General features: G+C 43.0%; 1 protein-coding gene across 1 annotated transcript in view; it reads right to left on the bottom strand.

The window, feature by feature from the left end:
- LOC109931044 (parathyroid hormone 2 receptor-like) overlaps nucleotides 1-15,520 on the bottom strand; it is a 100,247-nt gene that overhangs the window by 57,825 nt on the left and 26,902 nt on the right. Inside the window, exons 4-6 of the mRNA XM_048598714.1 lie at nucleotides 2,262-2,372; nucleotides 2,026-2,147; nucleotides 1,710-1,804 (exon numbers count right to left, since the gene is read on the bottom strand). Coding sequence (XP_048454671.1) covers nucleotides 1,710-1,804; nucleotides 2,026-2,147; nucleotides 2,262-2,372 — 328 coding nt within the window. The remainder of the gene's footprint in view (nucleotides 1-1,709; nucleotides 1,805-2,025; nucleotides 2,148-2,261; nucleotides 2,373-15,520) is intronic.

Below are 15,520 nucleotides of genomic sequence, written 5' to 3'. Positions count from 1 at the left end.
CCAGGTCCAGATGGGATCTATCCCAGGTTACTGAGGGAAGTGAGAGAGGAAATAGCTGGGGCCTTAACAGATATCTTTGCAGCATCCTTGAGCACGGGTGAGGTCCCGGAGGACTGGAGAATTGCTCATGTTGTCCCCTTGTTTGTGAAGGGTAGCAAAGATAATCCAGGTAATTATAGACCGGTGAGCCTGACGTCAGTGGTGGGGAAGCTGCTGGAGAAGATACTGAGGGGTCAGATCTATTTACATTTGGAAGAAAATGGGCTTATTAGTGATAGGCAGCATAGTTTTGTGCAGGGAAGGTCATGTCTTACCAACTTGATAGAATTCTTTGAGGAAGTGACAAAGTTGATAGATGAAGGAAAGGCTGTGGATGTCATATACATGGACTTCAGTAAGGCGTTTGATAAGGTTCCCCATGGTAGGCTGATGGAGAAAGTGAAGTTGCATGGGGTCCAGCGTTTACTAGCTAGATGGATAGAGAACTGGCTGGGCAACAGGAGACAGAGAGTTTTAGTGGAAGGGAGTTTCTCAAAATGGAGAACTGTGACCAGTGGTGTTCCACAGGGATCCGTGTTGGGACCACTGTTGTTTGTGATATACATAAATGAACTGGAGGAAGGTATAGATGGTCTGATTAGCAAGTTTGCAGATGACACAAAGATTGATGGAGTAGCAGATAGTGAAGGGGACTGTCGGAGAATGCAGCAGTATATAGATAGGTTGGAGAGTTAGGTGGAGAAATGGCAGATGGAGTTCAATCCAAGCAAATGCGAGGTGATGCATTTTGGAAGATCCAATTCAAGAGCGAACCATGTGGTAAATGGAAAAGCCCTGGGGAAAATTGATGCACAGAGAGATCTGGGTGTTCAGGTCCATTGTACCCTGAAGGTTGCAATGCAGGTGGATAGAGTGGTCAAGAAGGCATACAGCATGCTTTCATTCATCGGACGGGATATTGAGTACAAGAGTTGGCAGGTCATGTTACAGTTGTATAGGACTTTAGTTCGACCACATTTGGAATACTGCGTACAGTTCTGGTCGCCACATTACCAAAAGGATGTGGATGCTTTGGAGAGGGTGCAGAGAAGGTTCACCAGGATGTTGCCTGGTAAGGAGGGCGCTAGCTATGAAGAGAGGTTGAGTAGATTAGGATTATTTACATTAGAAAGACGGAGGTTGAGGGGGGACCTGATTGAGGTCTACAAAATCATGAGAGGTATAGACAGGGTGGATAGCAAGAAACTTTTTCCCAGAGTGGGGGACTCAATTACTAGTGGTCACGATTTCAAGGTGAGAGGGGAAAAGTTTAAGGGAGATATGCGTGGAAAGTTCTTTCCGCAGAGGGTGGTGGGTGCCTGGAATGCGTTGCCAGCAGAGGTGGTAGAGGCGGGCGTGATAGCGTCATTTAAGATGTATCCAGACAGATACATGAATGGGCAGGGAGCAGAGGGATACCGATCCTTGGAAAGTAGGCGACAGGTTTAGATAGAGGATCTGGATCGGCGCAGGCTTGGAGGGCCGAAGGGCCTGTTCCTGTGCTGTAATTTTCTTTGTTCTTTGTTCTTTGATTTTCCATCCATTTACTTTTACTTCTGTCGCACCAAGATCTGCACTAGCTAAGTCATAAAACAAAAGCACCCTGTTCCATTCCCTCTCATCATTAAAATTGCAATGGATTAAAAAAAACACAAATCTTTTTCACTTACTTGAAATAGCCTATAATTACAATCGCTATGGTCAGTGAGCAGAGAGACACGGAGTATCCAATGGTGTACATTACATATACCCGTTCAAAGAATTCCTGTTTAAAAACAGAATATATCATCTAAATTTTAAAAACCAATTAATGTTCAGTAAAAAATACATTTTTGTATTTCATCTTTACTAACATATAATTATAAACTCATCTGAAAAGAACATTGCCAAGCCTTTGGGATGAGATCATGCTCCCATCATAAGATCCCCTCACTCAACCTATACCCATCCCAGAGATTGTCAACAAACGCAGGTTTCAACTTTTACTTGTCTATCGCTATTGTCAGACTGCAGAAAAGTGAGACACTCTGTGTAGTTTGTCCATGTTCGGTTCAGTTCTTCAACAAACTTCCACATTCCATCATCGTTGCAGTGGCGATAGGCGAACCCTGAAGGAAAAGAAACACCATGCTATCATTTATTAAGAAATCACTCCAGCCTGAATCGCCTTTTGCCATTGATTAGTGTAGAATTGGCAATAATGAATGAGCAAAGCACAGTACCTTTATGATTAAAATCGTAAATATAATGTGGGCACGGAACAGAAGTGAGCTCTCCTGGGAATCCACTTGGCCAACATGTTAAACCATCCCATTCTGGAATACAGACTCCATCTGAAAAAGATAAGACATAATCATGACAGAGAAAGGAATGGTTGAGTCCAAGGAACATTGAGTGCACCAACCATGATGGCACCAGAGCTTATTAAAGGTCTCTTGTTTTGCTGAGGTCAAAATGGCTTCATTGAATCCAACAAATTAAATAGAGTCTGTTAAGCAGGATTTGAGCACATACTAGGAGAACATACAAGGCACCAATGACTGTTCAGCGTTAGCATTCCTGCCTCTGAGACAGAAAGTAACATATTCAAGTCCTATTGCAGGGCTCTGAGCACAGAAACCTGGCCAGCGATCCTGAGTAATGCTGATAGAGTGCTTCACTGCTGTCTTTCAGTGAGGCCTAATCTTGTTTCTGTGTTTTGTGCTACTTTAATGGGGATGCAGGGTATTTGCCTGAATTCTGTAGGAGCCCCATTCCTCAAATTAATTTGGAATCTCGTCATCTACCTGTGCTCTGATGGAAGTGATAGGCTCTTGCAGGTCAGTTGGAGAACCAGCGAGAGCCCTGTGTCACTTCTTTTCAACAAGACCCGCTATATTAAGCGCCTCTCGGGTATTTAACTGGGCACCAGGGAGCCTTCCCAGCCAGCAGCTGTCAATGCAAGCAGTGCCACCAAGGGAGAGCTGGTTGCTGCTGGTCATGCATCCTGGAAGAGGCCAAGGAACAGTGAGAGTTTCGAGGCAATAATTTAGGTCCTTGATTGGTGATGGGGCAGGAAGTTCTTCCATGATCCTCCCTGCCCCGGTCTTAATCAGGGCAGTCTCGGTATGTCGGAGATAGTAGGAACTGCAGATGCTGGAGAATTCTTCAGTCTTCTGACAGCCTGTGGACCCACATTTCTGAAGAAGGGTCGAGGCCTGAAACGTCAGCCTTCCTGCTCCTCTGATGCTGCTTTGCCTGCTGTGTTCATCCAGCTCTACACCTTGTTATCTCGGTATGTCAGTTAATTATAAAGGAAATACTTCAGATGTAAGAAATATGAAATAAATGCTACAGGGACTCAGGAGCTCTGGTAGCATTTTGGTGAATGAAAGTGTGTTAATGGCATGGATTTTGCTCCCAAGGTCATTCGGCAGTGCCATGAAATCAACCTGTCATCTGGAATGCCAAACTTCAATTCCTGAGCGAAGGAATGTTCACTGGACTCTGACTCACATGACTCATTGCCTACACTTTTGGTTTTTAAATTATTCACAGTTGTAAAACTATTTTCTTTCCTGTTTCTTTCTTGTGTTTGCTTGTACGTGTATGAGTTGCAAAGCTGACCCAGGGTTTGTAGATGTGAATAAATGATACTCTTCAAACATAAGAAAGCTTGCTGCGAATCAGTTTTAAACTGGTTTCACAAACAGAGGTTTGGAAAACATGTCACAGCCTATTTCAAATTACATCATGCTGCTTACAGATAGAAATTGAGAACAATAACTCAGTCTTCCTTACTCCCCTGTCCCTAATGTTTGAATAGAATAAAAGCAAAACAAATCTGAAACAAACACAGGAAAAAACTGTCGCGATTGTAACAAGGTCAGCCAATTGTACCTCAGTGAATGAGTTCCCTGACTGGGGCTGTCCCTGATCCAAACAGGGAGCCCTGGCTGACAGATAGAGGAGTGTCAGAGATTCCTGGCATTCTTAGGCTGACTCTGAAGAAGCTGTACCAGAGTCAGGATTTTCCATCTAAATTAAAGGGTGACTTGGTGACAGGTTGCTGGCCTCTGTGGAGTTATTTCAGTGGCAACAAGAGCAAAGCATGTTCCTGAAGAAACTCACTCGCAACAGTTGTCTTTTAGCAGGGGTAAACATTTCTGGCATCATGCCATTATTTGGGGAGCTTCACTCGTCCAACCCTGCTGTTGAAGACTGGGCCCAGTATGTGGAAAGAATGTTTTTTTTTCTGGGCAAACAACATTTTGGTGGGAAGCTCTTTGGAGGGTCAGTATCAACCGGATAGGCCAAATGGCTTGCTTCCATACTGTAAAGATTCTACGATTCTTCGACATTGGATCAGATAAAAAAATGAGTAATTCTTCTGACAGCCTGTGGACCCGCACCTTTTTTTCTGTTATTAGGAGTCTGGCTTTCCCTGAGGCGCCAGATACCAAAACCTTTCAAGAGTTGACAGATTTAGTTAAGGAATATTAAGAGCCCAAGCCTCTTCTCATTCTGAGATGTTATTGTTTTTATTCAGCAATTCGAGAATCATATTGGGATTTACCTATGACTAGGTGAAGATGACTGGCAGAGGGATATGACTTTAGACCATTTGGTATATGGAGCTAATGATGTAACCATGCAAAAGCACCAACTAGCTGAAGCCCAAATGGACTCCAAACAGGCACTACAACTAGTAAGTGGAGCAAGAACAAAGTTGCTGGAAAAGCTCAGCAGGTCTGGCAGCATCTGTGAAGGAGAAAACAGAGTTAACATTTCGGGTCCGGTGACCCTTCCTCACAACTGCAGTAAGTGGAGCATATGAGTTGCAGGTTAGTTCGATGGACGTGGACACTTGCCAGTCCAACTGGGCTTGGGGAACAGCACTTGAATGCAGGCAATTGCATAGCTTCACTCAGGGCATATCCTGAACAGAGGGACTCTTGTTCAGCCCACAGCAAAACCTCAAAACAAAGCCGAGCTTTGGCCAAATAATTGAAATTTTTTTCAGGATCTGGGCTGGCAAGCAATTGTGGTTGCTGCTAGTATGCAGACAAATGAGTCCTACTAGACCTAAATTTATTAAGTCAACTCATAGATCCGATATCCAGGAGAGTGCATACTCTGGAAAGTCCCACTAAATTTGGTTTGGAACAGTTAAATGGCTTAGCAACATCCAAAATCAGAACCAATCAAAATAAATGTCTGGTTAAATGGTCACCCGGTTCTAATGGAGGTTGCTACCGGTGCAGCCACATCAGTGATTGCAGAATAGTTTTTAACAAAATTTGCTCTGGACTCGAACCCATAAGTTTGACCAAAACCTCTGCTAGGCTGACAACCATTACAGATTAAGGGTAGGACTTTGGTTCTGGTCTCTTACGAAAAGCAGCTGGTTCAGTTACCAGCGACTGTAGTAAAAGGCCCAAGCTTGATGGGGGAGAATTGGCTGACAAATATGCACCTAGATTGGCTCAACCTTTTTCAATTGGAAAATGGCTGCCTGAGTGAAGTCCCAATTAAATACCTGGAAGGTTTTCAGGAAGGTCCAGGAACTATCAAAGGAGTCAAGGCCACTTTGCATGTTGACCAGGAAGCAAGTTCACGATTCTGCAAGGTCTACTTAGTGCCCTTTGCCTTATGGGCACAAGTAAAGGCAGAAATCAGAAGGCCAGAATGCGGAAAAATCATCAAGCTAGTCCAATCAGAAAGGGGAGGCAATGGCTTAGTCATATTATCACTGCACTGTTAATCCAGAGACCCAGATAATGTTCTGGGGACTTGGGTTCAAATCCAACCATGGCAGATGGTAGAATTTGAACTCAATTTTTAAAAAAATCTGGAATTAAGGGTCTAATCATGACCATGAATCCGTTGTCAATTGTTGGAAAAACCCATCTTGTTCACTAATGTCCTTTAGGGAAGGAAACTGCCATCCTTACCTGGTCTGGCCTACATGTCATTCCAGACCCACAACAATGTGGTTGACTCTTAACTACCCTCTAGACAATTAGGGATGGGCAATAAATGCTGGCCTAGCCAGTGACACCCTCATTCCGTGAGTGGATAATAATAAAAAAATTGCAGGATGGGCAGCACCGGTCATATTGATTGTGAAGCCTGGTGGGTTGGGTTCGCCTTTGTTGGGACTTTAAATAAATGGTAAACTGTTTGCACAGCTGGATAAGTACGTAATGACTCACATAAAGGATTTAGACGCAAAGCTGGCAGGGCGTCCATCCTTCACGAAGCTGCACGTGAACCATGCTTACTTGCAACTGTGGCTAGATGAGGTTTTCCAGACATAAGCTATAAAGCATAATGGCTTGTACCAAACTAAAAGACTGCCATCTGGGGTATCGTCAGTCTGTTCAATTTTTCAGCAGATGATGGAGAACATTTTGCAAGGTCTACCTCAGGTGGCCATTTGTCAAGATGATTTTTTATTAACAGGGAAGACCAATAGGGAGCACTTAGAGAACTTGGACATAGTCCTAAGATGTTTCTCCAAGGTGGACGTATGCCTTAGAAGGGAAAAATGTGTGTTCCAGGCACTCCAAGTGACCTACTTGGGCTAAAAAGTCGGCAAGACTGGGTTACACCCATTGGAAGATAAAGTGAGAGCAATCAAAGGTGTCCCAGCTCCCACGTCTGTCCAGGAGCTTAGGTCATTTCTTGGGCTGGTAAATTATTACAGGAAGTTCATACACAACCTGGCGTTCATCCTGGCTCCTTTGTGTCATCTCCTAAGAAATGGTCAGCCTTGGAAATGGTCATGTAACAAAGCCATAGCTTTCAGTAAAGTGAAGCAACAGCTATCATCCCAAGCTGGATTTGGTATTAACATGCAATGCCTCCCTGTATGGCATCAGGGCAGTATTAGCTCATTGGTGGCCCAATGGAGAGGAACGCCCAATAGCATAAGCATCCAGGACTTTGGCTAATGCAGAGTATAAATATGCCCAGAGAAAGAAGGATTGGTATACATATTTAGAGTCAGGAAATTCCACCAATACCTTTATGGATGAAGATTTGTGATAATAACAGACCACAAACCCCTATTAGGTCTGCTTAAAAGATATCACCCATAGCTTTAGGCCAAATTCAGCAGTGGGCTCTAGTACTAAATGTGTATAATTACAAGTTGGAAGGCCATCCTGGAGGCCAAGTAGCAAATGTAAATGCATTGAACCACCTCCCATTGGCAGATACACCACGAATGGTACCAAAGAGTCTATAATGGTATTAAACTGCCTGGAAACACTCCCAGTCAGAGCTAACAATATCAGACTCCAGACGCAGAAAGATCTGGTCCTTGCAAAACTGAAACAATTGGTGGCAATGGGGGAAGCTAAAGTCACAACTAGAATTGAAACCTTTTTGGACCAGGAGAGATCAGCTCACAGTCGAGGACGGCATATTATTATGGGGCGCGAGAGTGATTGTCCTGAGTAAAGGTCACCATTAGATAGTCGTTGACCACCACCAGGGCCATCCAGGGATCTCCAAGATGAAGATGATAGCTAGAAGTTATGTCTGGTGGCCAGTATTGGATGCAGACATAGCCACTTTGATGGGGCAGTGCACAGAGTGCCAACAAGGACAAAAATTACCGCGAGCAGTTCTTCCACATCTGTGGGAATAACTGGATAAACCATGGACTCGATTATGCAGGTCCTTTCATGGGCTCAATGTTCTTAGTCATTGTAGATACCCGTACACAATGGCTGGATGTGCACAGGGTTCATTTTTCAAATATGGGGACGATAATAGGAAAACAGTGTGCATCTTTTTCAATACACGGATTTCTGGAAGTGGGGTTCATTAATGACGGGCCATCGTATACCAGCAGGGAATTTGGGTATTTCCTAAAGTTGAATGATATTCGACGGATAAGAATGGCTGCATACCATCCATCATCCAATGGTCTGGCAGAGACGGCAGCGCAAACCTTGAAAGCAGGCTTCAAGAATCAGCCTGCAGCCTTGTTAGATACCAAGCTGTCCCAGATCCTATTTGATTATAGAGCCACCACTCAGGCAACTATAGGGATAGTACCAGTAGAAATGGGGAGAAGACTCTACACCAGGAAAAATCGGCTCTTCCCAGACGTTGGGTGGCCGGGGGGGCATGGATATTGAAACGACATCAGGAACGCCCATGCCAGACATAAGACTATACTAAGTGAGAGAAAGAGTTTACTTCAGGGGATGAAGTTTGGTGTAAAAGCCACGGAAATGGTTCTGCATAGCTAAGAGTCATGGTTGACGCGAGGTCAGTATCGGTGATATAGGTGCAACGGTCCTGAACAAGCATGCGGACCGTATGAGGGCCGGGAATTCACAAGCGGTATGGCAACAAAATGGGTCCTGCCCCTCGAAACAGTCATAAAGTCTGCCAGAGCCCATGGGCTCACCTTCTCCGTCAAGCATTGACAAGTCATAGAGTCATAGGGATATACAGCATTGAAACAGACCCTTCGGTCCAACTCATCCATGCCGACCAGATATCCTAAATTAATCTAGTCCCATCTGCCAGCATTTGGCTCATATCCTGCTAAACCTTTCCTATTTATATACGCATCAAAATGCCTTTTAAATGTTGTAATTGTACCAGCCTGTAGAGATGGATGTGACAGATGAAGCCACCTTATTACCTTTGCTGCCGGAAGAAGACAGTGAAATTCTACTGAGACACTCCTGGTGCAAAAAGTGATCACCGATATCAGATGCTGAGTCGGAGGACCCGGTGCTAAAATGTCCCAGGAGGATTTCTAAGTAGAAGGATTGGCCTATGTCCTTGGACGCAGAGAGATAGGGATGTAGTGATTGCAATGAGGTCAGCCAGCATAGTATATGAGTTCCCTGATTGGGGCTATTAATCTAGTCCAGACAGGGACCCCCGGCTGATAGATAAAAAGAAGAGTGCCAGAGATTCCCGGCACTCTGAGGGCTATACCAGAGTCAGGAATTACCACGTGAAAATAAAGGGTGACTTTGGTGATGGGATAGTGGCCTCTGTGGAGCTATTTCAAAACCCAACAGATCTGGAAGCATCTGTGGAGTGAGAAAGGGAATTCATGATTTAAGTCACATCAGACTCTTCTTCAGAATGAAAAGGAAATTCTATTTGCCTGGTTAATTACTTGTAGCCCTGCATGATAACATTTTGTGTTTCATGCACAATCAAACTCAGATCCCTCTGCATTTTATTCTTTTTTTGGAGTCTCTTTCCCCATAGTCTGCCTTTTGATTCTTCCTACCAAGTGCATGAATTCACACTTCCCTATATTGTACTCTATCTATATTGCCCACTCGCACTACCTGTATATGACCCCTTGAAGAAAACTTATTCCAGATTCAAAAAGTTAACTCAATTTCTCTCTCTGCAGATGCTGCCTGACCTGCTGAGATTTCCAGTGTTCTCTACATGTTAGTGAAAGTAAGTTCGGGACCATGGAAGAGTGGAGGATTTTGGGGGCATATTTTTATGAGATATTAATGCCTCAGGTTGACAATGTTATTGAAAAAAGCTGGAGTGATAGATTTTAATCTTGCAAGTATACTAGAAAAGCCACAGGGTATGGTGAGCTGAAAATGTGTTAGAACAGGATTTTGAAGTTTTAGAGAAGGTGTAGCTCAGCAAACTATGAGCCTACCTGGAACGAGAAACACCTTAAAAAAAGTATGGGAGCGGGCAATTTTGTTTGAACTTGTAACGTAGGTTGGAGGGAACAGTTCCTACTGTGGGCTCCTTAGACTCAGAGCACATCCAATATTTAGTTTCAGGTCTCATAGTTATTGATCTGTTAGCTGCAGACTTCATTGCACCTGTGGCACCTTTAAAAGCTTGCTGGGTACCTGGGCATTGCCAGTCTACAGCTGACCTACTTGGGTGCTGACATTTACCTAGGACATGGCAGCCAGGGGAAATGACAGCACACCCCCCGGGCATATTTCTGAAAGTCCTGCTTGATGGGATGGTGTTGATGTGGGACATCACCCTTTCCCCAGGGCTAGCAGTCGAGGTCACAATACTAGACCATGCCAGCCTGATCCAAGGCTGCCACATGTGTTAATACTGTCTCAGCCATCTGGAAGGAATGCCCAGCACTGTAAGAAAAAAGTCAATGACCTTCTTCACTCCATTAGCTCAAGTGCCATCGATAGCTCACACTTACCCTATCCTTGCTACTGTCACCTCCCATTAAGGCTCATGCTCTACCACTCTTACTATAGACTGCAACATCTTTGCAATTGCTGTCACCGATGTGACCCACAATGCCACAAACACTGCATGCCGTCTGAGCTGACTACTCAATCACTCAGGGCACCTCCCCCCTGTGCACCAACAATATTAGCTCTGCCATCCAATTTCATCTCCTGTAATAGCTGTCTCGCACTTATTGCATGATAATAACAACCCACAACAGTCAAGGAAGTGTCAGGATGGATGGTGTCCTGTGTGTAGCCTGTAATGCTGTATGCTGAAATGCTGTAATTCTAACACAACAAATTACTGAAACTCAATGCTTTGTTCAAGCAGTGCGGGGTAGATGTTTATAAATGTTGGGCTCCAGGGTTTGTGTACATAGGGAGATTTGGCCGGCCACAAACAGCTGATTGGTTTCTGGAGTTGTGCCAAGTTGCATATGCCAAAGGCCATCAGCCTGACAACAATTATCTGGTTCCTGGGTAGCTGAACAGTCTGTGGATGTGAATAATACTGGCAGGAGCTTTCAGACTGCTGAAAGGGCAGTTTCTCACTCTCTCCTCAGTGAAGTACCTAAAGCGTGAAAGAAGCCAGTTTATTTTCTCCCACCAGTTGCTGTAAGTTGTTGCTTTTAACCAATAACTGAGGGTTGCATGGTGGCTCAGTGGTTACTACTGCTGCCTCATAGCACCAGAGACCTGGGTTCGACTCCAGCCTCAGAGGTAAAACGTTCAGTTCTATGTTATGAATTTACTACTCAATAGCATTTATCATTTCACACCAACATTGACATTTCAAAAGAATCACGTTAGACACTCCTTGTTAAAACTAAGCTGTTGGACAGGGTTGTTGATGATCCAAATTACACAGAAAGGCAGACAGCATTGGCATGTACTGAAAGGTCTGAAACTAAACTGCAAGTCTCAAAATAGTTCACAATCAACTCACGCTCCTTGAATTTTGTCACAGAAAGTGAATGAAAGACTTCTCAGAAACAGGTAAGCAAAATTATTTCTCAGCAAAATCAATGTATCGATATAATCTTCATATGCTGCACTGTCAGAGTTCAAACACAATGCAGGAATTGTGGCATGAAAAATTTGACCAACGGAACTAACACATGAAATGTGTTTGGAATTCATCCTCAAAAGGGGAGAAACTCATTTCACAACAATCTACTTTTTGCACCTACTATCAACATTGGACCTCAATCTGAAACACAATTGCTGTACTCGAATAGATTCAGACAGTATTGGATGCCAATGTGTCCACATCAAACAGGTATTGGGCTCCTTAAAATTGCAAGTAGTGGTCTTAGTCTAGTTGCATGATACCAAAGAGAAAATTCAGATACAAATGAATAGAACTTGCATTGTCCTGGAAATGCCAAAATGTCAGGAATTGCCAGAAAAAAGCTCAAAAAACAGGCCCAGAAATTTTATTGTTGCATACCTAGGAATAATGGTAGTCCTCCTGCTGGTCCCACTAAAGTGTTTAGATGCTACATTCAAAACCTAAGATGGTAAATTACGACAGTCTGTTAAGATACATCTGAGGATCCTTAGGGGATCAAGAGAGGAAATTGCAGAGAAACCAGGCACAAATATTCCACAAATGTATTGGAGAGGTGCTTGGGGACCAAAGGAAAGCAAATTAGACCCATGAATTAGACCTTGGAAAAATGTCAGAAGATTGTGCAAAGAGTCTGAGGTCTATTTTAGGGAAGGTATGGTAACGCATTTTAAAAATAAGATCATTGAAGATATGGATGGCTTTGGGCTAAATTTTGCCAGTAATTTGGGGATGGATTGGGAGGTCAAAGAGTTGAAAATGATACAGGACGTTTTTGAGTGACGTGCCTCTCTGCCATCTTGTTACTTTATGAGCAACAGGGAAGGTGACCTATTGGAGGCTCAGTTGAGACACTTAAACGTCCATTATCAATTAATACCACTCAGTGACCAGTTCGCATCTCTGTAAGCATTAAGCCCGCATCAGGGAGACCTGACACTGCGTGGGGAGAACATACATTAAAAGCCTTCCAGTGGACTCTTGGAAAGATTCCTCTTTTTTGGACATTCCCTGGCCTACAGAGAGCCTTGCCAGCTAGCCATGGCAATGGTGAACCACCACCCTCATCACCCAGATATACCTGGCTTCACATCCATAGCCTGTACTTAACAGTCTTCAAGGTATGGTATGTATGGTTATTAATGCACACTCATGTTGTAGGTGCAGCTCCAGCAATTTCTGGGCTTCTGGCTCTGTTATTGAGGTGGCAGTCCTCATGGCAATCACCAAATTGGGCACCACTGGGAATATGTCTCCCTGGGTCCCACAGATAGCCTAAGCAAGCTCCTCTTCTGTTTTAAGCCCCAGCAGTGGATCATCAGTATTAGATCATAAATAAAACGTAATTGTGGAGATGGAAAATGGTAACTATAAAGAAAATTCTCTTTGCTCCTTCATTTGTGCTCTATCTACTTTGTAGAAAATGCTGGAATCACTCAAGAGATCAGACAGCATCTGTTGATGTTGATAGTGTGGGATGTAAATAAAACTTCAAAGCAATTTAGACAGGTTGAGTGAGTGGGCGAAGGCATGGCAGACACAGTATAATGTGCTGAATCCGAATTATCCACTTTTGTAGGTAAAGATAATGGCAGAGTAATATTTGAATGATAATAGATTGATAACAGGGAGATGCTGATGTACAAAGGGACATTGGTAACCTTGTACATTAGTCACTGAAAGAAAACATACAGATGCAGCAAGCAGATCAGGAGGCAAATGGTGTGTTGGCCTTAATTGTGCAAGAGATTTTGAGTACGAGAGCAGGGATATCTTACTGCAATGTACAGGGCCTTGGTGAGACCATACATTTAATACTGTATGGAATTTTCACTTCTTACCTAAGAAAGGACATACTTTCTGTTGAGAGTGTGCAGCAAAGATTCATCAGACTGGTTTTGTAAATAGTAGGATTGTAGTATGAGACAGATTGGGTTGACTGGGTCTGTACTTGAGTTCAGCAGAGGGGATCTTATTGAAATCTATAAAATTTTGGTAGGCTTAGATGGATTGGATATTTCCTCTGGCTGATGGGTCCACAGCAATGGGTCACAATCTCAGGAAATGGGATAGGCCATTTAGTTCCGAGATAGGAATAAATTTCTTCACAAAGAAAATGGCGGACCTGAAGAATTCCAGACCACAAAGCTGTGAAGGCCATATCACTGAATGTATTTAAGGAAGTGGATAGATTTCTGGATACTAAATGCATCAAGGGTATTGAAATAACTCCACAGAGGCTGGTATCCTGTCACCAAGTCAACCTTTATTTACACATGAACCGTCCTTGATTTTAATACTGCCTCATACAGATTCAGGCACCAGAGTGTCAGCATCTTTGACACTCACCCTTTTCATCTGTCAGCCAGGGCTCCCTGATTGGACCAGAATAACAGCCCCAATCAGGGAACTCATATTCCATGAGGTCCAGTTGGATGACCTCATTACAATCACTACAGGTATGGGAAGAGAACAGGAAGCAGAATGTCTGTATCAATGGTGCTGAGCTACAGATGTTTGAGAGCATCAAGTTCCAGGGAGTGATGATCACCAACAATCTGCCCTGGTCCATCTACATTGATGGTTAAAAAAAAACACACCAACACCTCTATTTCCTTAGAAGTTTGGTAAACATCCTGTCCAGATGCATTACAGCTGGTATGGCAATTGCTCCGGCCACGACTGTAAGAAATTACAGAGAGTCATGAACATAGCCCAGTCCATCATGAAAACCAGCCTTCCATTCACTGACTACGTCTATACTTCCTGCTGCCTCGGGAAAGCAGCCAATATAATCAAAGACCCCTCCCATCCCACTTATACTCACTCCCACCTTCTTCTATCAGGCCAAAGATACATATGTTTGAAAACTCATACTAACAGATTTAAGAACAGCTTCTTCTCCACTGCTATAAGACTTTTAAACGGACCTCTCAAATATTAAAGTTGATCTCTCCTTGCACCTTCTTTGTAGCTGTACACTGTACTCTGCATTCTGTTCTATTACCCTGATATACTACTGTAAGGTACGATCTGCCTGAATAGCACACAAAACAATACTTTTCACTGTACCTCAGGGTAATAAATCAAATCATTTTCAAATCATCATCAATAGGGTTTTGAGATAGAGGATCAACCATATTGAATGGAACAACAGTCTCAATGGGCTGGTTGGCCTAATCTTTATCCTATTTTCTATGTTTCCATGGGTGTTAAAACTTTCACGTGGATGACTCACATAGATACCAGTCTTTCTATATATTGGTCCTTGGAACATGAAGAGTCCATTGGACTGGCGACATTCAGGAAATATTTGGGGATGTATAACCAAACCTTGGAATCTTCTATGGGCCAGAATGGTGTATGTAGGGCACGGTACAGAAAAGGTTGTTGGAGTCAAGAATATGAGGAACGTAAAATGCTGACTTTAAAAACATCCATCTATGTTTGATGTATTTTACTTTTTCGGTGTACAGAAAGGAATTGAATGGCCAATATATGTGGTTAAATATGCAGCAAATGGCTGAAGTTGGTTAAATCAATATATATGTTTCACATTGCCATTACTGCGGTACATTTTTGACTCAACTTCTGTTGCAATGTAAAAGCATTTGAAGCCATGACAGACATAACAAAATAGTAGCAGACAGATGGGTCTGTAATGAGTCTTTTACAGCTTCACTAAAAATAAAAACAAGTAAGTTTCCATGGTTTTCTTACTAACATGATTCGCAAGTCATCTCAATTGCAGAATATATTACCAAACTGTATCAAAATTCTACATTTCAGCAGAACACCCTGGTGCTCTCCCAGAATACACTGACAAGAATTTAAATCTTTATTCAATGGCCAAATACTTAAGTTTAAATAAAGAAATCTGGGTGGGAGAAAACCATCAATTTAATTGGCTACAAATTAATCTTCTGATAATTGATAGGTTGCTCTTACAATAAATGAGATATTCAGACTATCCAATAAAATTAGTTTCATATTCAACCTTGTGACAAATTCCTTTCCATATCCCATACAGACCTCCCTTGGTGAATAGTAGATGAAATGGCAGTGAGTGTCTGCATTATGTGAACAATACGAACCTTTGGTTATGGAAATATTAAAGAGCAACATCAAATGTAAACAGATAGTAAGAACTGCAGATGCTGGAGTCAGAGATAACACAGTGTGGAGCTGGAGGAACACACAGGCCAGG

This window comes from Rhincodon typus, chromosome 7 (genome assembly GCF_021869965.1).
Source record: "Rhincodon typus isolate 14 chromosome 7, sRhiTyp1.1, whole genome shotgun sequence".
Taxonomy (NCBI): domain Eukaryota; kingdom Metazoa; phylum Chordata; class Chondrichthyes; order Orectolobiformes; family Rhincodontidae; genus Rhincodon; species Rhincodon typus.
The sequence above is the reverse complement of the archived record's forward strand: the minus strand, read 5'-3'. Positions and strand labels throughout refer to the sequence as shown.